This window comes from Scyliorhinus canicula, chromosome 30, assembly GCF_902713615.1.
Source record: "Scyliorhinus canicula chromosome 30, sScyCan1.1, whole genome shotgun sequence".
Lineage (NCBI taxonomy): Eukaryota > Metazoa > Chordata > Chondrichthyes > Carcharhiniformes > Scyliorhinidae > Scyliorhinus > Scyliorhinus canicula.
The window spans coordinates 9,429,196-9,452,070 of NC_052175.1; the positions used below are offsets into that span (position 1 = coordinate 9,429,196).

General features: G+C 43.9%; 1 protein-coding gene across 3 annotated transcripts in view; it reads right to left on the bottom strand.

Annotated features, from left to right (window-relative positions):
* Positions 1–245: 245 nt before the first annotated feature.
* The window catches only part of LOC119958657, a 150,121-nt gene continuing 127,491 nt past the window's right edge, over positions 246–22,875 (bottom strand). Inside the window, exons 1-7 of one of the 3 annotated variants that reach the window (XM_038787207.1) lie at positions 5,623–5,823; positions 5,208–5,534; positions 2,778–2,879; positions 2,648–2,678; positions 2,356–2,405; positions 1,859–1,908; positions 246–683 (exon numbers count right to left, since the gene is read on the bottom strand). In XM_038787207.1, coding sequence (XP_038643135.1) covers positions 603–683; positions 1,859–1,908; positions 2,356–2,405; positions 2,648–2,678; positions 2,778–2,879; positions 5,208–5,534; positions 5,623–5,671 — 690 coding nt within the window. In that variant the 5' untranslated portion in view covers positions 5,672–5,823 and the 3' untranslated portion in view covers positions 246–602. Of the gene's footprint in view, positions 684–1,858; positions 1,909–2,355; positions 2,406–2,647; positions 2,679–2,777; positions 2,880–5,207; positions 5,535–5,622; positions 5,824–22,875 lie in introns of those variants that run through there. The other 2 variants (XM_038787209.1, XM_038787208.1) reach the window with 2 other exon arrangements.

A 22,875-nucleotide genomic window follows, 5' to 3' on the forward strand; every position in this document is an offset into this window, starting at 1 on the left:
AACTCCCATACGGGATGAGGATATTCATGAAGGCCCCGCCTCCTGAAACTTTGCCGCTCGCATGAGGTGTGGCGATCATTAGGTTAATTCACCACCAGTCAGCTGTCCCACTCAAAGGGGATGCAGCCTACGGTCACCTGGGCCTATTGTTAGTTTGATCACTTTCCACAATTCACATCTCATCCCGTGCAACGCACCTGAATCCTGAACTGATATTTTCAACTCAACAGAAATCGCAGATGTCATTTTATCAATTATTGGACGTATTGCAACATCGTTTAATGGTCGATTAATTTAGTTATATTTACATATCGACATTTGAAATGAAATGTAACTGGAACGATACAATCATCGTAGAAATCTCACTGTGACTGCAGTTTTCTCGAATTCTGCCATACCTTGATTACTATGGATTATCACAAATGATTCTTAACACTTTGTCCTCTGCACTGAACAAAGGAATCAGTGTTTAGCGCAATGCACGGGGAGAGTTTAGCTGCTTGATAGAAGTCTACTTGGTTCTATGTTTATTTCCACAAGGCATCGGGTTGTTCGGCATAACCTGTCTCCTCCAGGACTCATCAAGGAAAAGCCGTCCATTCTCATCTGCGGCCTGCCTTCTTTTTTGATCTCTTTTCCAATGCGGCCAAATCCAGGGAGGCGTAGAGAGGTCCGCCCTGAGTCTGGGAAATATATGAAGCATTGACATTCAAAAATAGTGAACACAGATGTCAAATTATTCCGAAAAGAATTAGACTTCAATGAGGTGACAGAATGAAACAACTACTTCTTATCCTTCTGATAGCATTCGGTCCATTCAATCCGTCCTGGCTCCTTGAAAGTGCTAGTCAGTTAGCGCAATCGTCTTTTTGACATTTCCCATATCTTCAACAATTCTCCTCCCTTCAAACATCTAACAGATCCCCTTTTGAAAACCACAGTTGAATCATCTTCCAGTTCCCCTCTGTATCTATCTGCAAGTGTGCTGCTTCATGTTTATGGAAAATAAATTAAAGCAGACATGGTCAATGGAAAAGACGACAACTGGGGCGACGTAACTGTTACTTTTATTCCACATATTTATTGTTAAAGAGCGAATCTGATGATCATGTTTCCCCGTGTGTTATCTATAGGGTCCGGCAGATAAATCCATATCCAGAGAGAAACACAAACACAATAAAGAGACTTCCACCGAAGAAACGCAGAGAAGGGGTGGGGGGGGGGGGGAGTGCTCATCAGCAGGCCATTTAGGCCATGCTGTCAGTGCCTAAATAAACTAACTTGAAATATAAAGCACGCTGACCATTCTTATCACACTGTCCATCTCCCGATCCGTTGCTTTAAACGTTCCAGCACTTTAAGTGAAGATCCAGGCACCTTATGAAATGATTCTGGCTCAAGCACCAAATCAGGGAGCACATATATACTGCTCATATTTTGCGCCTTTCGCAGCTCTGCAAGCCTCTGGTCGCTTGACAGCAACTTTTCAAAATTCTCCTCAAAGCTTTCAATGAAATAAATTCGGCAGCCCATTCGGAATCAATAGGGTTCCAAGAACATCCATTTAATAAGGGTGCTGCGGATGTATTTAATTTGGATGTTTGTTGAGGGATTTGATGTCAAATCCTGCTCCCTGCTCCCCAGTCGCAACACAATACCCGCGCTCCTCCACTCCTGCCACCGCAGAGAAATATGTTGCGATTTTACTTAATGCGACGAGTGTGATTTGAAACAAATGCTTATGTTCTAGAATGTGCTCGGCCAACCGCGTGAAATATCTAGCGTGGTATGGGGTGCACATTATTCCAAAAATCAGCAATCTACCTGGGCAGCTTAACAAACTATTAATTGCACTTACCCGTAACGCACCGTCATTTAATCTCTGGGTCTGTGATTGGTGGTGGTCGCCTAGGGATTAAAGAATGCAAAATAAATTTAAATATTCTGTTCTTTCGGCGAATGGATATTCAGCTGGAGATAGGCGAAGACAATGACGAATCAATGCGCCAAAGGGCTCAAGGCATCAATTCACCCTAATTGTCAATTTCAGTCAATCCAAAAGCTTTACAAATAGGCCAGTGTACCCGTAATAGATCAACGGCCCCTCAATGCATCAATTGTCAGATGACGAGTCAATGGAGCCCAATTCGCCAATGGTGGACAAGCCCGTCGTCTCGCGTCCATTTCCTACCTGGTATATTACCGGCAGATTTAATAATCAATAATTGGCCGTTTCCTGACACCAACATGAATGATATGATTGAAGAATATTTTGATGGCAGAAAGTCCAGTTATCAATCGGTGAATTCCCGCAATTTGCTATTTAATCGGTGCCGATGTTTCAATTGAACTTACCCGTGTGTCGCTCTTTCAGCCTCAACACAGCTTGTGTTGTCTCTCTCAAGCTAAAACGGAACAAGGACAAGAAGTATTAATAAAGTGTTAGATCAGACAGATCCTGGTCCAGGTCCCAGAAATAGCTGATAAAATAATTAATTGTGCAGCACGTTTAGATTCATCTTCATATGTCGAACAGAATATCAACATGAAACATTGACATCAGAGTTGGGTTTGAACTGGACATCACACAATACTAAATGCAAAGAGAGTGTCCGTGATGTAGTTTACAAATGGCTCAGTTACTTACTTTTCATTTTGGCTTTTGTTGTCCAATTTTCCTGAAAGAAGAAACTATAATTAGCAAAATAATATCAGGAGAAGATAATAACATTGGATCAGCAATCACGGCAATATCCCTCATGCACCGGATTCCTCACCTGATCTGCCTCCTTTACAAATCCAAATGGAAAGTAGAATCAACAAGAGAAGCAGAACCACCAGGACAGTGATGAAAGCGGGAAGGGCCCGGCTGCACCATCCTGCAGAGACAAAACGATTAGAATCTGCTTCTCTGTCACATCCTTATCTCCTGGGATTCTCTGCTGGGAAACTCAACTCAGGTAAAAAGTCGGAACCCGAACCTTGGGACTGAAAGGGGCAAATTAAGGCCCTTGGAAATGATAGTAAAACGTGAAATGGAATCATAGAATTTACAGTGCAGAAGGAGGCCATTCGGCCCATCGAGTTTTCATCGGCCTTCGGAAAGAGCACCCTTCACCCTATCCACAGAACCCATTAACCCCACCTAACCTTTGTGGACACGAAGGACAATTTAGCATGGTCAATCCTCCTAACATCACGTCACCGGCAGCAGGAAGACACCGGAGCACCCGGAGGAAACCCACGCAGACACAGGGAGAACGTGCAGACTCCGCACAGACAGTGACCCGGCCCGGGAACCGAAACTGGGACCCTGGAGCTGTGAAGCAACTCTGCTAACTACTGTGCTGCCGTGCCGCCCTTTGATTGGGTTCTGGTGAATTAATTATGTTCAACGTGTTTGAAATATCTCGGAATAGTGAATGATGCTGTCCTTGAGTCAATTCTGAAAGTTCTATCCAAATTGGGTCAAACTCCCTCAGCTTTCTCTCATGGACCTGCACATTGCTCCCCATTAAATATTTCTGCAAAGTCCCTTCTGAAAGTAACTATTAAATATGATTTTGCCGCGTGTTCCAGATAACAAGAACTCTCTGTGTAAATCACACTCTCCACATATCCCCAGTTCTTTGTTGATTATCTTCAATTTGTGGCCCCTTGTTTTCTCACAAACTGCCATTGTGCACTGTTCCAATTAGTTACTCCATCGAAACGTTCTGGTTGATCGTGGCGTCGATCATTTCTCCTCTTAACATTCTCTTACGTATGGAGAAGAGTCCAAGCTTCTCCAGTCTCTCCACATTAACTGAAGTGGCCAGTTCCCAACAACTTTCCTCGGCTCTCTCGGTAGACTTGTGACTTCATCCCCTAAAAAGCTGTGTGCAGCTGATCACAATACTGTGAACGTGGCCAGCCAGTGCTTTCTGACGCATTTATGCGCCCCCTTGCTTTTACACTCGATTCTTCAATTTAAAGATTCAATGATTCCGGATGCCTTACAGCATTAATTGATCTTCCCATTTCCATCTCCAAACGTTACTGAATCAGAGAATAATTGCAGCACAGAAGGAGGCCATTCAGCCCACCAACTCTCTGTTACCTCTCTGCAGCAACAACCCGCTTAATTCCAGCCACCTGCCGCTCCTCTTCCGCCTACACATTCTTCCATTTATCGCCATTCTCCAATTCCCTTTCGATCGCCACTCTCAGGCAGTGTGTTCCAATGATGAACATTCGGTGTACAGAAGGGTTCACCGTTTTGTTGCAGTTCATTTCTTTCCCAATCACATCACATTTGGATCGCCTGGCACTCCATCCTTCGGTCACGGGGTACAGACTTTCACTCTATACTCTGCCCAGATCCCTCCTGATTTTAAACGCCACTATCACATATCTGTTCAAACTTCTCTTCTCCAAGCACAACAGTATCAGTGTCTATCGGTTATGCACGTGAATTAATTTTCCCACCCGTGATACCATTCCTTTGAAGCTTTTCTGCACTGTCTCTAATACATTCTCCAGACATTCTGGTGCCCAGATGGGACGTAATACTACAGTTGATGCTGAACCAGAGTTTTGTTAATGTTCATCACAGCTCCCTTCTTCTTGTAATCTCTGACTTATTGCTAATGTCGAGAGCTTTGCATGCATTAGTAGTCGCCCTGCCCCTGTCATTGGTTTGTGACAATAAAGCTCCGATTCGCCTGCCCAAGTAAAGTCTGTGTGATGCACTTGGGATAATTTCTGAAACTTACATTTCTGTGAACGATTAGACCCAGAGTTTAATGTTCTAAAACATTGCAGGACTCAGGAAGCAGGATTAAACCAATAGAACAGATATTACACGGATGATGGGTTCTAGAAAATGAGATTCAGAGAATGTAAATTAATGTCTCAGAAAATCAGTCATTTTTAGACAAAAATTTCCACTTTTTCTGGTTTCTGTTTGTGAAGCCGATCCAGTGGAGAACTGATCACAACTCCATTCCAAAGTCCACTGCGTAAAAAGGGCGTTTGATGCAAATTCAATAACTTCGGAAAGGAAAACCAGATTCTAGTTTCAAGGGAAAATGTGACAACGCTATCGGGATAAATATCGGAAAGCCTTTGTTTTTATTTAACAGGCGTCAGAGTCTTAGCTTCGAGCTAATCGTTCTTATTGATTATAATTAGAATTCAAACCAGTATTGTGAAGATCGCCAACTCACCTGTCCTTGTCTCTGCTTTGGGGAAAGACACGCTCTTTGACCAATTTTTGTTTGGAGACCCCAGTTGAACAACACAAGTACATACAGCGTCGTTTCTCCACATATCCATCGACACCATGATCTGGCTGGTGATGCTGTAGGTCCCGTCCTCCTCCAGTGTACCGGGATCGCTCGATCCCTCGGCCACGAGGCCGGAAATATTCCAGAAAATAGCAATCCTGTTCGAAGAAAGTCCACTGACCAAACACACCAAGGGGACGGTTTCCCTGGAATTCTCCTCCCCCTGTGGCACAAATATCAGCACCGCCGTCTTACTGGTGGAACTGTCTGCACAGATTGAGACATAGTCAACTATTGATTCACACAAAATGATAATACCGTGCATGATCAGAATTCATTTCAATTGTTGTCTTACCTCCAACCAGTAGTGTAGCTGCTTTCTGGAGCGGTGCATTGCTATACATATTAGCACAGTAGTATGGACCCGAATCATTCGGATGGACATTGCGGATTTCCAGAATCAGTACATTTTTTATGTTGCCTTTTTTAGAAACGAACTTACAATCCGCCCCGCTACAGGATGAAATGTCGATTGCTTTCGGTGCTTCACCAACTCCTTGTTTATACCAGCCATAGCTAGACACCAATTCCACTTCGTAAATGTAATGACAGGTTAATTCCACCATCTGCCCGACTTCAGCTGTCATTGGGAAGGGGATGTGAGACAGAGTGGACTCGGAGTCTGTAACCAGAAAGATTATTTTTTCGTTATCGATGATTAATGAGAGATTGGAAACATCCGCTTTGAAACGCTTCAGCTGTAATTAAATAACGATCTCATTGTTGTTTTACAGAGATTTTGGTAAGATTTATTCTTCAATTTATTTTTGCCTAGGTTTTGTAGGAGAAAGCAGTATACACACTGGCACTAACTGGTGAAATTCCTTCACCTGATCAGTGGATCACAGTTTTATTTCAAGAAACACGCATTCTCACATTTTACTGAACGAAGGGAATTCCGGTTATATTTCCCACCGCCGGTTACTCACCGTAACCCCTCAGCACCAGGAAAATGAGTGTCAGGTGGAAATGTTCCTTCGCCATGTTGATCCGGAGACTGCTCCCCGTTTTCGCTCTCACTCGCTTGTTACTGCGGCCGGAGTGGCCACAGACTGACCCGAACTCATGGCCAGATCCAGCGGAAACGATGACGATGTGTTCTCTGGAAAGTATGACACCATTCTGTGAGCGGTGTCTTGGTGAATATGACGTTCATTTGCACTCCCGTCACTGCCTGTGTGTCACAGCTGACAATAAACAGACGACCTCACAACAATCTGATTGGCTGTAGTTCAGAGTCGGGGCGGAATAATAACTGCAGGGATCTGTGCTGCATATTGTAGTTAGTAATTAACTCAAGTTTATCCATCCCAGATTGTCATTGGCATCATGTTGCTGATCCAACTTGTCAGACATCTACCAGGTCTACCCTCAGCCTTGTCTTCGCCAGTTCAACAATCACCAGCCTGTTCCTTATTTTTAATTATTAATGACATTTTGGCCCTGCTCTCATTCTTGTAAATCGTGTTTGCTGCATTGCCAATATCCTTTTTGCATTTTGGGGGGCCAGTAATTTGCAGTTAGTCCAAGTATCCGAAACAAGGACCAAAATATGAAAGCAATTCAACTGAATTAGAATAATTTTCTTCTGCAGCCTTCTTTGTGTTTTTCTAGTGAATATCACCAACAAGATCATGAAATGGCCGTTGCTTTCGAATCATTCACAAATCGAATAAATAAAGCTTTTGAGTAGCATAAGGGACAGACTAGAACCTTGGGCCTCTCGTCAACTGCGTTGTATTTCGATTCTGGGCCGTGCTCATACTCGCACATTCTGATGTTGACTGAGTGGCTTCTTCTTAAACAAAAGTTCGAGCAGAAACGACTTGCATTCCGTGTTGACAAAGGGTTAAGATAAAAACATTTACCCTTTAGGTAAAATAGTAAACATTATTAAACGGTGAACTGGGAAAATACTCGAGTTCATTTAGCCTGCATGCCATCTGTTCGTAAATCTGCGAATAAAGGTTTCTGGTGGTCGACGTTCCCAATACAATCCCCCACAGTTTCCTAAATATATGCCTTAGAAAACATTTGGAAGTCATTATAAGTGGAAATTCAGTCCAAGCCGGACAGAGTACATTTCTTAGAAGCTGCAGTAAGGAAAGATATTAGAGGAGGGAAATTAAGATTTAGTGAATGAAAGTTGTCCAATGTACTTTTTTAGAAATACAAAGATTTGCATTGATCTTCTGTTGAAAGCAATAGGTCACCAATTTATATTCGTTCGTTCATAGAACGTGATCATCGCTGGTCAGTGCGGCAATAATTGTCCATCCCTAAATGTCTCTACATTATGAGAGAAATAGACAGGGTGTAAACTCAGTCTCTTTTCCAAGCGTGGACGTGTGGGTCTGGTTTAGCACAGGGCTAAATATCTGGCATTTAAAGCAGACCAAGGCAGGCCAGCAGCACGGTTCAATTTCCGTACCAGACTCCCCGAACAGGCGCCGGAACGTGGCGACTAGGGGCTTTTGACACTAAATTCATTGAAGCCTCCTTGTGACATTAAGCGATTTCAATTTCATTTCATTTCAATTACAAGGGGCCACATGTTCAAGGTGAGAGGAGTTATGTTTAATGGCGATGTGTGAGGTACGTTTATCATGCAGAGAGCGGTGGGTGCCTGCAACGCGCGGCGAGAGGATGTGGTGAAATCAGGCACATCAACGTCATTTAAGAGGCATCTGGATGGGCAGATGAAGAAGGGGAAATAGAGGAATAAGTGTAAGGGCAGCAGTTTTTTTTAGTTAGGACAAATGCTCAGAACAGGCGTGGAGGGCCGAAGGGCCTGTTCCGATGATATATTTTTTATTGTTATTTTGGAAGGGGATCAGGGGCTGGTTTGGTCACCTCTGCAGTCCATGGCGTGTCGGCATACCAACCTCCAGGCTCGTTTCTCCAGGGGTTTGATCCAGAGACATAAAGGAATGGCGATAAAGTCGCAGGCCAGTGTGCGGTTAGGAGGACAATTGGTGTCTTGTTCCCATCTCCCTTCGTGTGTTGCCGTGTTCTCTGTGTGTCGATATTACACGGTGCGATGCCAGTGAGACGCTCATGAAGGCATTGTGCAATTGTGAATAAAGTTGAGGATCCGTTAATTTGATTCAAATCTCGGACAGGCGAGGGAAAAAAGGAAATCGGTATAACATTAATTAATACACTGTTAATGAGCATGAAAACAGAGCCTTTTCTCTGTTTAGTTGAATCCACTCTGGGTGGTAACCCCGCATTCTGTCGGTAACTTCACATTGAGTGCCAGTGTGTGACCTCTGAATGCAGTTCTGTGGGTGAAGCGCCTCAACTGTAAAAACAGTAAAACCACAGAGAGCTGATTTTGGCTCGAACATCATTTTCCATCTCAAGCAGATAGTGGCCACAATCTCGGGCACTGACAGTCAGACCTCAATGCGCTTTGCAAAGCTCCAAATGGGCTGTGGGCGAGGTATTTTTAACGCTCACAACAAACAGTTGCGGTCACAGACAATGCGCCTCGTTGTTGCCAGACCCGTTCTCTGCTGCAAGTTTACTCCCCCGCTCCTTCGCAATGGAAGGTCAAGCATTTACTCAGAAAAGGTCAAGCTCTGAGTACAGTTAATTTCACAACTCCTTGCTGCCAGTGATTCCTGTAACCAGACTCTTCACAACAACCTGAATGTATCTCGCTCTTGTCTTCCACCTTCCATTCCTCACCAGTCTGCTGAAGATTCCGTGACTTGGGTTCCTGAGGAGTCTTTCAGAAAATTTTCAGCACGGATTTTCCTGCTTTGTGTTCAGAATTGGGTCATGTTTCCTCTGAGATATTCCCATAAATAATCATTTGACCCAGCAGTAGTTTCTAATTGTTCTGTGTCTGTCAGGATTGAGCATGTTTATCCTTTACCGATACTGACTCGATGATCCGGCGTAGAATATTCATCCTCATTTGGATTTGGAATTCATGTTGTGGCTGATCAGGTGAATATTGATGATTAATACCGATATTTTAATGAACCTTTGTTTATGTCCTTTGTTTGAAGTACTGATTACGTTTATTATTTCAGAACACCGAATGAACAGATCCCACAGTGAAAAGCAGGTAAGTAAAGTGTTTTTTAAACCTCATCACTAACATCAGTATGTAAATAGCCCAACTCGGGAAGGGGCCATACTGCGCCTGGTATTGGGGAATGATCCCGGCCAGGTGGTTGAAGTTCAGTCGGTATTACTTTGGGACAAGCCATCACAATTCGGTAAGTTTTAGAATACTCATTGAGAAAGACGAGAGTGGTCCGAAAGGAAGAGTGCTAAATTGGGGAAAGGCCAAGTATATCAAAATTCGGCAGGAGCTAGGGAATGTAGATTGGGAATAGTTTCAAATCCGCATTTGAAATGTGCGACTCTTTTAAGAAAAAGTTCATTAGAGTGCAGGATAGATATGTCCCTGTGAAAATGAGGGATATAAATGGCAAGTTTAGGGAACCATCGATGACGGGTGGAATTGTGAGACTAGCTCAGATGAAAAAGGAAGCATACGTAAGATATAGGCGATTTACATAGATTTACATAGAATTTACAGTGCAGAAGGAGGCCATTCGGCCCATCGAGTCTGCACCGGCTCTTGGAAAGAGCACCCTAACCCCTATCCAAGGTCAACACCTCCACCCTATCCCCATTACCCAGTAACCCCACCCAACACTAAGGGCAATTTTGGACACTAAGGGCAATTTTATCATGGCCAATCCACCTAACCCGCACATCTTTGGACTGTGGGAGGAAACCGGAGCACCCGGAGGAAACCCACGCGCACACGGGGAGGATGTGCAGACTCCGCACAGACAGTGACCCAAGCCGGAATCGAACCTGGGACCCTGGAGCTGTGAAGCGATTGTGCTATCCACAAGGCTACCGTGCTGCCCCTTTTTATGGCAGACTCCTGCCCCATTTAAAATTAATGAAGCTTTGGAGGAATATCGGGACAGTAGAACAAGTCTCAAAAGTGCAATAAAGAGGGCTCAAAGGGGTCAGGGAATATATTTGGCTAACAGGGTGAAGGAACATAGCAAAGTATTTTATTCGTCTATAAGGAGCAAGAGGGTAACTACAGAAAGGATTCGCCCATTCAAAGACAAAAGAGGAATTTTTTTGCGTGGAGTCAGAGGAAATAGTTGAGATTCTTAATGAGTACTTGGCATCCGTTTTCATCAAGTGACATGACGGATGTTGAGGTTAGGGATGGATGTTTAAATATTCCAGGTCAAGTCGGCATAATGAATGCGGCAGTTTTGGGTATTCTAAAACGTATGATGTTGGACAAGTCCCCAGGTCCGGATGGGAACTATCCCAGGTTACAGAGGGAAGCGAGGGAAATAGCTGGGACCTTAACAGATATCTTTTCAGCATCCTTGAGCACGAGTGAGCTCCCGGAGGACTGGAGAATTGCTGATATTGTCCCTTTGTTTACGAAAGGTAGCAGGGATTATCCAGGGAATTGTAGACATGTGAGCTTGACGTCAGTGGTAGGCAAACTGTTGGAGAAGATGCTGAGGGATAAGATCCATTCACATTTGGAAGACAATAGACTTATCAGTGATGGGCAGCATGGCTTTGTGCAGGGAAGGTCATGTATTTCAAACCTAATGAATTAATGACAAAGTTAACTGATGAGGGAAGGGCTGTTGATGTCATACACATGGACTTCAGTTCGGTGTTTGATAAAGTTTCCCATGGCAGGTTGATGGAAAAAGTGATGTTGTATGGGGTTCAGGGTGTACTAGCTAGATGGATAAAGAACTGGCTGGGCAACAGGAGACAGAGCGTAGTGGTGGAAGGGAGTTTCTCAAAATGGAGAAGGGTGACAAATGGTGTTCCACAGGTGTCCGTGCTCGAACCACTTTTGTTTGTGATATACATAAATGATCTAGACGAAGATACAGGTGGTCGGATTAGTACGTTTGCAGATGATAGTAAAATTGATGGAGTTGCAGATAGTGAGAGAGCTTGTCAGAGAATACAGCAAAATATAGATAGATTGCAGAGTTGGGCAGAGAAATGGAATATGGAGTTCAATCCAGTCAATTGCGAGGTGATGCATTTTGGAAGATCCATTTCAAGAGCGGACTCTTCTATCAATGGACGAGTCGTGGGGAGAATTGATGTACAGAGCGATCTGGGAGTTCAGGTCCATTGTCCCCTGAAGGTGGCAACGCAGGTCGATAGAGTGGTCAAGAAGGCATGCAGCACGCTTGCCTTCATCGGACGGGGTATTGAGTACAGGAGTCGGCAGGTCATGTTACAGTTGTATAGGACTTTGTTCCGGCCACATTTGGAATACTGCATGCAGTTCTGGTCGCCACATTACCAGAAGGATGTGGATGCTTCAGAGAGGGTGCAGAGGCGGTTCACGAGGATGTTGCTTTGAATGAAGGGTGCTAGCTATGAAGAAAGTTTGAGTAGATTAGGGTTCTTTTCGTTGGAAAGACGGAGGTTGAGGGGTGACTTGATTGAAGTCGACAAAATTATGAGAGGTATAGACAGGGTGGACAGCAACAAGCTTTTTGCAAGAGTGAGTGTGTCAATTACAAAGGGCCACGCTTTCAAGGTGTGACGGGAAAAGTTCAAGGGAGATGTGCGTGGAAAGTTTTTTATGCAGAGGGTGGTGGGTGCCTGGAACGCTTTGCCAGCGGAGGTGGTGGAGGCGGGCACGATAGCGTAATTTAAGATGCATCTCGACAGATATATGAACGGGCCTGGAACAGAGGGAAATAGATCCTTGGAAAACAGGCGACAGGTTTACATGAAGGATCAGTCTGATTAAGAAATATAAAGGGGCAGCACGGTAGCATGGTCGTTAGCATAAATGCTTCACAGATCCAGGGCCATGCTAAATTGCCCGTAGTGTCGTAAAAAGTAAGGTTGGGGGGGGGGGTTGTTGGGTTACGGGGATAGGGTGGATACGTGGGTTTGAGTAGGGTGATCATGGCTCGGCACAACATCGAGGGCCGAAGGGCCTGTTCTGTGCTGTACTGTTCTATGTTCTATGTTCTATCTGCATCGGCGCAGGCTGGGAGGGTCGAAGGGCCTGTTCGCGTGCTGTAATTTTATTTGTCTTTTGTTATTTCTATTCTCACTGAATTTATAACTGTTTCAGAAACCGCTTTATTCCCAAAACCATTCCCATGGTATTGATGCTTTAATATTTCCCACGTTCCTTCATGATTTATTCTGAGATTCATTAATAATTCAAATTGTATTTTATTAACTGAGCAGGCGCAAAATGGCCAGATAAAATTGCAACACCAAGAGGCCATTCGGCCACTCGAGCCTGCTCTGCTATTCAACAAGATCATAGCTGACCTGATTGTTGATCCGCCTGTCTGCCTCCCTAAAATCCTGGATTCCATTTTTACTTGAATCCGCTCTAATTCAGTATTGACAATATTCAATGGCACCCCCACTTCCCTGTGGAAATGGGAATTTCTAACTGAGAGAAGACATTCATCCTCGTCACCGTCTTACTGCTGAAACTGTGTTCCCTGCTTCAACATTCCCTCACCAGTGAACGCATCTTTCCAATATTTACTGTGACAATCGTTTGGGAATTCTATCTGTTTTTAGGACGAAAATACGTAGAGAGAGCAGGAATGTGCTATTCCTCCTCTCGACTCCGCTCCACTGTTTAATCAGACCATGTCTGATCTGATAGTAACCTCAGTTCTGCATAAGGCCTGCTCCCAATCACCTCTGGACTCCCTGCTTACAAAGAAGATATCAATCTCTGCTTTAAAAGGTTTCAAAGATACTCCTTCAACCCCCTTTGAAAGGAAGGAAGTTATCAAGACTCACGACCCTCTCAGAGTAAACAAAACATCCTCATTTTCCTTTCTAACGGCGGACCCATTATTCTTAAAAGTGACCACCCCCTAATTATAGATTCTCCTCCAAGAGAAAAAACCTTCTCCACATGCACCTTTTCAAGACCCTTCTGGATCTGATAAGTTTCAATAAAGTCGCCTCTTTCTCATTACACTCTCGTGGATATGGTACATATGACCATTCCAGGTTTCCCTCATGGGACGCATTCGGATATTGTTCTAATACATATCTGTGAATGACTTCCAACGCATTTACATCCTTCCATAAATAAAGTGACCAATGTGGTCCAGAGTACTCCAAATGTTGTCTAGCTCGTACAACTGAAGTGTAAACACCCTATTTTTTTATTGAATGCTCTTCTCAGTAAAGGAAAACGTTCTGTTAGATTTCTCAATTACTTGCTGTGCCTGCACACTGTGATTCATGCGCTAGGACACCCAGATGTGTATCCCGTACCAGCCTCCCGGACAAGCGCCGGAATGTGGCGACTAGGGGCTTTTCACAGTAACCATTGAAGCCTACTCGTGACAATAAGCGATTTTCATTTTTCATTTTCATGTATCGCACCTCAGAGATTAGAAATCTCTCATTGTCTTGATGATGACCGCAGGTCACTGATAGGGGCAAAACAAGTGGATAAGATAGTTAAGAAGGCATACGGCATGCTTGCCTTCATTGACCGGAGCATTGAGTATAAAAATGGCAACTTACGTTGCAGAAGAAATGAACCTTAGTTGTGCCACACTTGGAGGATAGTGTTCAATTCTGGTCGCCACACTACCCGAAGGATGGAGGCTTTAGAGAGGGTGCAGAAGAGATTAACCAGGATGTTTCCTGGTATGGAGGGCATTAGCTGTGAGGAGAGTTGAATGAACTCGGTTTGTTCTCACTGGAACGACGGAGGTTGAGGGGCGACCTGATAGCCGTGTACAAAACTATGAGGGGCATAGATAGAGTGGATAGTCAGACGCTTCTTGCCAGTCTGGAGGGTTCAATTACTAGGGGTCATAGGTTTGTGGTGCGAGTGGCAAGGTTTATAGGAGATATACGAGACACGAATTTTACGCAGAGGGGGGAGGATGTGGTGGAAGCAGGGACGATAGTGACTTTAAAGGGGCATCTTGACTCATACATGAATAGGATGGGAATAGAGTGATACGTCGCCCAGAGGTGCAGAAGATTTTAGTTTAGACGTGCAGCATGGTCGGCATAGGCTTGGAGGGCCGAAGGGCCTATTCCTGTGCTGTACTTTACTTCGTTCTTTGTTCTTTGTTCTTTTTCCAACAGATGCTTTTCCATGGGCAAGGGGACATAGTTGCAAAAACAGACTTCTGGGGCTTACTGCGCGGGTATTTGGGTAGATCTATATTTGATGATTGTCTTGATAGCAAACCGCTTTTAGCTCCTGTGCCTGCTTTGGTTCTGAAACAACTTGGCATACCCTTACCATGGCACACAGGATCACCGCGTAATAGGCAGAGGTTCTTCTCCCTCCTGCATGCTCTTACACCCGGACCCCTGTGGCAAATCCCCCTGCTTTATTCATATCAAATTAAAGGGCTTGAAGAAATTAGGAAGCCCCAAGTCACGGGCGCTAATCATCGCTGTTTCAAGTTACAAAATGCTTGAGGTCACTCTGCCCTCCTGTTTGACATAAAATTCTATCAGCCAATTTCGTCCGTCCATTTCAGTATTAATCTCATGTCATTCGTTGTTCCTTTGTCCTCTTTGGATCAGTTCTCCTATAGGCTTTGCCTTAGCGGGATGTCTTACGGCCAATGTTAAATGGGGTTCTGAAATTAAACCCATCCTAAAAAGGTCCCTCTGACTATGGGCCAACTGTACTAACATTCCTAACCCCACAATACTGAAAAATAAAAAGGAGTGATATGCAATGAGGTCTGCTGTCCGAAGTGACTTTGCCGTTTGTAAATTGTACGTGTGCTCATCCTCACGAGCATACCAACCCTGCAATGGGTCACGATATTCTCTCGGCTGGACTCTGTCAGGTGTATTAATAGCTGTGCCTCAGGGTCATTAATCTTTTGTAAGACTTCCTGCAGTTTTTCTTTTAACAGTGGTAGTGTAAGGGTTAACGTTCAACGGCCAGCATACAACACAGACACAGAGCGATAGGGCGCAGGCTCAGAAGTTGTTAAATTTTGCAGCTGGTGAGCTCGTCTTTGAGACAGTTCTATAAACATTCCATTATCAATGCAAAGTATTCCCGCTCCTAATTTGCAGAGTGTCTGTCTGCCTAATAGGGGAAGGTGTCGCGAGGAGGGGTACATCCTTCCTGGGGGTTACATGTTTATTGGCCCCTTGCATGAGAGCCTCTTTCCCTATATTTTCTAACCAGTGTTCATTCAAGTGATTATCATTATTGGGAACACAGCCCCCATTTATGCCGTGTGGGACTACAATCCCATCTTTCAAAGCTGGCCAACATGCACCATAAGCATAATTTCAAGGCAGCAAACCATCTCCTGAGAGGGGGTCATAAATACCACACATGTAACTCAATTACCAATGATTGATTCAATACGTGCATGAGCTATTCTTGGAGACGTATATTTTTCTTTGTCAATTCAGAAAAGGTAAACTATCTGCTGAAATGGTTAATGTTTCCTGCAGAACCTAAGGGGGCTCAGAACTTGGAATGATGCCATTTGCATCTCTTCACTTGATCTAAAAGCTTGTTCATGTTCAATTACTTTGATTCGTAAAGGCATTTTCCTTCTTTTAAACTGATTTGAATTTCCACTGTTTCAGTGAATTAGAGAAATCGCAACACTAATCACTGAAGTTATTATCTCGGACTCACAATATCGGAAGATGAAAAATACAACCGACTAAGCACTTCATGCTTTGACTAAAATAAATTGGTTAAACAAAACACACACTCTCAGCTCAAAAATATCACAGTTAACCGTTTGCCTTATCTGATGGCGATAGAAAATCTGAATTCTCTTTCCGAAAGGAACCCAACTGTTCCGCTTTTACCTTAATCTTTTATTTACTTTTACTCCTCTGTTTTGTTTCGAGAGGGGGTCATCTTCATCAGATTCCTATAGGGTCATACAGGTTTTCAAACCTCTTTCCGTTGCTTCACGATTGTTTATTTTCATTATCTTACTCATTTTGATTCCCTTATGAAATGAAATGAAAAACGAAAATCGCTTATTGTCACGAGTAGGCTTCAATGAAGTTACTGTGAAAAGCCCCTAGTCGCCACATTTCGGCGCCTGTTCGGGGAGGCTGGTACGGGAATTGAACCGTGCTGCTGGCCTGCCTTGGTCTGCATTAAAAGCCAGCGATTTAGCCCAGTGTGCCAAACCAGCATTATCTGTCTTCTTTCAGGAGTTCACCTTCTTTCTCGCTCCTGATGTCCTTATCGATGCTTTGGGACGACCTGTGAGGGGGAGTCGAGTTTATTGATCATCGCTCCTTCTGCAAAATACTTTAGATCATATATATAACAATAGCAACGACCGCGGAAATCATTTACAAATACTAGCGGGGGCGCACACCGGTGTTTGTCCTTTCACGAACACTGAAGTCTCTTTTTTTCAATGTTAGTCTCTAAGGGACCTTTATTCTTCCCATGCAGCTATCGTTAATTTATAAATTAAGATAATTCACCCTAGCATGAGTCACCGGCCAGTAATTAAGGCTGCCGAGCAGCAGATCCCCCTTTCAGCTGGGGTCCCGTTATGGCTCTCTCCCTTTCAGCTGAGACGACGCCTAATTTGTCGTGGAAATTATAATAAACACAAATTCCTGGAGGTTCGAGTTAAGGAAATGTACTTACACAAATATATTTGCGGAGAGAGAACGTTCTGGCTTTTTTGCAAGTGCATCACAATCTGAGATTCGATTGAAGGAAGCATATCTTTATAGTCTGATATAACAGCTTGAAGGAAACAGCCATGTTTATATTAAATTGACATGGAAAGTACGTGCGATGAAATACATAAACGTATGTTCTTGCCCTTGGCTAAAACCAACTCGAGTATACATTTTGTTATCTTTCGGAGGACAATGTGTTATCATAACAATGCCGAGTCCAAAATATTAAGCAGTACTTTGTTTATGTTACCTGACCGACTTATTTTCGTTCTGAAAGCAGTGTTAAACTATATAGTCAAGGATTTCCCAGCATGCATCTAAGTTGGCAACTCATTAAGCTCCTATCTGCAGCATCATATGCACATATGTTCACATACAGACGCGCACAATCATGCACACGCAAATGAACATTCACAAACACATGTACACTCATTCTCTCTCTCACACAAACAGACTCACCGTTAAACACACACTATCATTCACTCACATTCACAGATACACATTCACATTCATTCTTGCAGATGCACACTCATGAAGTCACAACTGACCCAAACACAAGAATAAACACACTCGCACTCATCGACTCACACACAAACGCACACAGTCTGAAGCACAAACTCATATAATGACACACACTGGAAAGCGGAATTACATTATATTGCCATGCACAAGTGCACTGCACTGGGATTCAGGAGTGCATGGTACCCAGATATATGAGTGTATTGCACTGGATTTAGGAATGAATGTCACTGAGACATAGCAGTGCACTGTACTTGTGTGCCGGATTGCGCTACAATAGGATGCGACATTGTACATCTGTGAGCAGGGAGTTTGCTGTACTGAGGGATTGGAGTATGCTATATTTTGACGCAGGACTAGTATTATGGGATGTTACAGTATGCTAGAATGGGATGCAGGACTTCACGATGCGGGGATGCCGGTGTGTGCTGTACTGCGGGGCAATGTTTCATGGCGCTGGTTTGCAAGATCGCACGGTACTAGTTTGCAGGTATATACCATATAGGGATGCAAGAATGTGCTGTACTGGGATGCATGAATGAGCTGTATTGGGTGGCAGTGTTTCATTGTATTGGGATGCAGCACTGTTTTGCACTTAGATACAGGAATTCTCTGCACTGCGGTCCACATTTTCAGCGCTTGTTCAACATTGCGGTGTTCAGACAACCCGAGACAATCTCTTCTCATTGCCTCAATATCTAAGCCCTGACAACATGTTTGTAAATCTCTTCTTCACTCCCTCCAGGGCATTTAGGTCCTCCCTGTAATGTGGTGATCTGAATTATAAAAAGTCTCCAGCTCTGGTCTAATAGCGTTTAGACCGTTCCAACAATACATCCTGCTTCTGTATTCATTATCTATCCCGATAAAGAAACACATTCCAGATGTTTTCTTGACCACCTTGTCGACCTGCTCTGCCACATTTTTGGGCCAGTGGGCATGCACTTCAAGGTCGCCCACTTCCTCTACCCCTCTCAATATCTACCTGTCTATTCAATATTCCCGAGCCTTGCTTTCCCTACCCACATTCATTACCTCACACTTTTCCGGCTGGAATACCATTCACCATTCTTTGCAAACTCAACCAAATCATTGATAACATTCTCGAGGTGACAGATATGCTCATCACTATCAACTACGTTGTGAGCACAGTAGCACGGTGCTTAGCACTGTCGCTTCACAGCTACAGGGTCCCAAGTTTGATTCACGGCTTGGGAAACTGTGTGGAGTCTGCACGTTCTCCCCGTGCCTGCGTGAGTTTCGTCCGGGTGCTCCGGTTTCTTCCCACAAGTCCATGTGCTGGTTAGGTGGATTGGCCTGGCTTAATTGCTCTCAGTGTCCAAAGACGTTTAGAGGGGTTACTGTGTTACGGGGATAGGGTAGAGGTGTGATCTTAGGCAGGGTAATCTTTCCATGGGCCGATGCAGACTCAATGGGCCGAGTGGTCTCCTTCTGCCCAGTAACGATTGTGATGATGATGACCTGTCAACGGCCAAAATCTGTGTCAGCTGCAAATTTATCATTATTCCACCCACATTTCTGCCTAAATCATTAATATTTGCAACAAACAACATGGCCTCGACACTGACGCCCATGGAGATCACTGAAATCTCTTTTTCATGTGCAATATATTCCTTGCCCTTTGCTTCCTGTCACTGAGCCAGTTTTGGATCCAACCTGCCTCTTTCCGTTGTATCCCATGATATGTTACTTTTCTAACCATTCTGCCATGAGGGACCTTGTGAAATACATTACTGAAATCCACGTAGACAATATCCACTGCAATACCGTCACCAATCTTCCTCTCTTACATTTTCATAAAAATCTATGGAGTTAGTAAGTCACGATCTTCTCCAAATTAAACCATACTGACCAGCCATGATCAATCCGTGCCTTTCTAAGTGACAGTTTGACTCCCAAAATTATTTCCAATAATCTTCCCACTACTGGAGTCAGACTGTCTGGCATATAGCATTCAGGCCTATCCCTTGCACCATCCTAAAATTTATGGTTAAACCTTTCTCGGCCTCTAACCTTCTGATACCTCACCTGTATAGAAGGAGCATTGGAAAATGAACCTTAAAGCGGCGGCCCATTTCCTTCCTGGCTTCCATGAACAGCCTGAAGACAATCCATGTGACCCTGGTAATTTCTCCGCCTTCCAGTATCAGTGCGTCCTCTATATTATGGTTACCATAATGGTTCCACCTGCCCCTTCCCCCACTTACCCAACTTCATTTCCGTGGGTTAAATCTAGATGTGCACGCCTCTCATTGGGGTTATTGCGTGCTGGCGAGAAACATTATCTTCAATATAGTTGAAGTGTCTTTCGCACTATTTGTATCCGAATTGATATTTGGGTAGTTGAGGTCCCGAGAGATATCCCATATTTTTTTACACTCAGAAATCTGACTATATTTGCCCATCTAACTCATTTCTGCTAATTGGTGGATTATCATAGTTATAGCAGTGAGAATTCACGGTTAGAAATTTCTGAGCTCAACGGATATGACCTGATTTGACGTTACATTTAGTACATCATCCATCCTGTCATTGATTCTTCATCCTATAATGGTGCCCCCCTCCCTATCCTGCTTCGAAACTCAGTATCAACTCTTGCGATCATGAACGATAGTGACATTTAAGGGGCATCTTGACAAATACATGAATAAGATGGGATTAGAGGTATACGGATTTAGGAAGTGTGGAAAATTTTAGATTAGAAGGGCAGCGTTGTCGGCACAGGAGTGGAGGTCCGAAGGGCCTGTTGCTGTGCTGTACTTTTCTTTCTTCTTTGTTCTAAATGCCATGGTTTCCCCTACTCAAGCCAAGTCTCTGTTGTGGCAATTATATCATTCCACCATGTGTATATTAGTGACCTAAACTCATCAGATTTATTGACTATGATCCTTGAATTTACATATATCTATCTATATATAGGCACTGCTACACATCTGTGCGTTGTCTGTTTTTCGGCGTCAGTCACTGATTCCCAATATTTTGATCCAGGCTCTTAACTTAACTTCAGATTCCCAACTTTTCAATTAATCTAGATTAATACCTCCACCCTTCACGTCCCCCAACAGCGCAAACATATATTCATCCCATTCCTTTGCAGCTGTAGATGTTTTGACTAGCACAGCTCTGATTCCATGAACCTGTTATACTGCATCAAAAAGCTGATGTCCTCCCACTTATGGCGCATATACGACCATGGGATTAGTCCCTCAGTCTCTTGTTTGCATAATCATCAGCATGTTGGACAGTGAGTAATCCTGAGATTTCTGATTTTGCGATCATTAGTTCCAAGCTCCCTTTTAGTTCCCTAAAGTCTGCTTTCAGGAACTTGCAATCTCCCCTATCTGATCCATTGAGACAGACGTGGACGGCAACCTCTAGCTGATCGCGCTGCTCTGGAAGAATGCGCTGAAGTTGTTCCGTGACATCATTGGTCCTAGCACCAGGGAGGCAACATAGCATCCTGGAGTCAAGTATATGGTCAGACAGAAACACCTTATTGAACGATTGCATTTTATTGCTGTTCATATCCCCTACATTCCCTTCTCCCGTACAGCAGATTTGTCTATGGTGCCACAGACGCGTCTCCGAGCAAACTCTTCTGAGGAATTAACACTCTCTCTTGTATGCAAAACGGAACTCTGATCAATCAACGGGACATCAGGGGACTCTCCACAACATGTGCGGTTTTCTTTGACTGCCCACCTGCCGTCAATGCCCTTTCTGCCGAAGGCTCCGATGTTGCTGTGAGATGCCGTGATTGAACATGCTCTCCACATAGTTCCTGGCCTCGTGGATGTGTCACAGTGACGACAGCCACCGCCTGAGATCCAAAGCTCACAACTCAGGGTGTTGCAGCTGGTGACACTTTCTACACACGTGCTGGTCTTGACAGAACGAGGATCCAATACTTCCCACATACTGCAGGAAGGACAAACCATAACACTGAGTTGTATTGCCGTGGCTTCAATTTTCTTCTGTCACATTAACCTTATTTTACTTTGGTTAACGTATGTAGCATTATTCCACATGACCTCGAATTGTTTTCGCTGTTGCTTGTGTTTCTCACTGTAAGTAGTCCATTCTTTTACAAATAACGTGTTTTTCTATTTCTCAGCTCCTTGATAACCACGGTTTTTCATCGGTTTGTTAAATATACATTTCTAATTATTGGACAATTTAGTGCTGCCAATCCACCTTCCCAGCACATCTTTCGGTTGTGTGGGCGATCCCACGCAGACATGGGGGGTGGGGGCGGCGGGGGCAGAATTTCCAAATTCCGCATGGACAGTGACCCGGGCTTCAAGTCGAAACCGGGGACCTCTGTACCGTGAGGCATCAGTGCTAACCATTGCGCCGCCCTAGATGTCATTGGTAAAATGATTGTGCTGCAAATATGCAGGAGCGTGCTGTCGTTGGATTAAACAGTTGTTGCACTGGGCTGCAGTGTATGTTCTAATGTGAAGAAGGAATGAACAGTTCTGAGTTGAAGGAGTTCGCTGAGCTGTGATGCCGAGATTTATGCCATTGACAATCAGGAGTGTGCTTTACTGTGATGAAGGAATGCACAGTTCCAAGTTGAAGGAATGTGCTCTACTGTGATGCAGGGATTTGTGTTATTGAGATTCAAGAGTGTGTTGTACTGTGATGAAGGAATGCACAATTCTGAGTGAAGGAGTGTGCTGTACTGTAATGCAAGTGTTTATGTCATTGAGATTCAGGAGTGCGCTGTACTGGAATGCATGAATGTGCTGCTCTCGGCTGCAGTTGTGTCTGGCATGGAGATACAGCTGTCTGCTGTTATGGGATGCATGGGTGCATTGAACAGTGAGGCATAGGTGCCCCGTACTCGTTCGTGGGAATGTGAGGGTGCTTCTCCATGTCTGGGGAGTGTAAAACACCAGAGTAAAGAAAAATGCAGAAAAGACATTGCAGTCTTTTCTGGCTCAGAAACATAGTTGTGCTTTGTCAGATTTTTCGTCTAATGGTGAACCATGTTCTCATTGCCCAGTGTATAATTTAACTCAGTCTGCTTTATTGTATAACAGGGAAAGGAACAAGTTCACTGTGTATTAGGCAGAATGTTTTGGTGCAATCAATTCACAGTCAGCGTGCAAACGGAATAACAGACTTAGATTAAAACAGAGGCTGGAGTGGGCAGGATGGTAACACAATACAGAAAATTGATATTTTTCTCGAAAGTTCCCAGTGACGGTGCGGAAGTCAATAACTTTTGAAGTCTTCATTTCCGCTTCCTGTCATTGTTTCCTTCCCGGTTGCTGTCCTGACTTTCAAAACACATTAATTT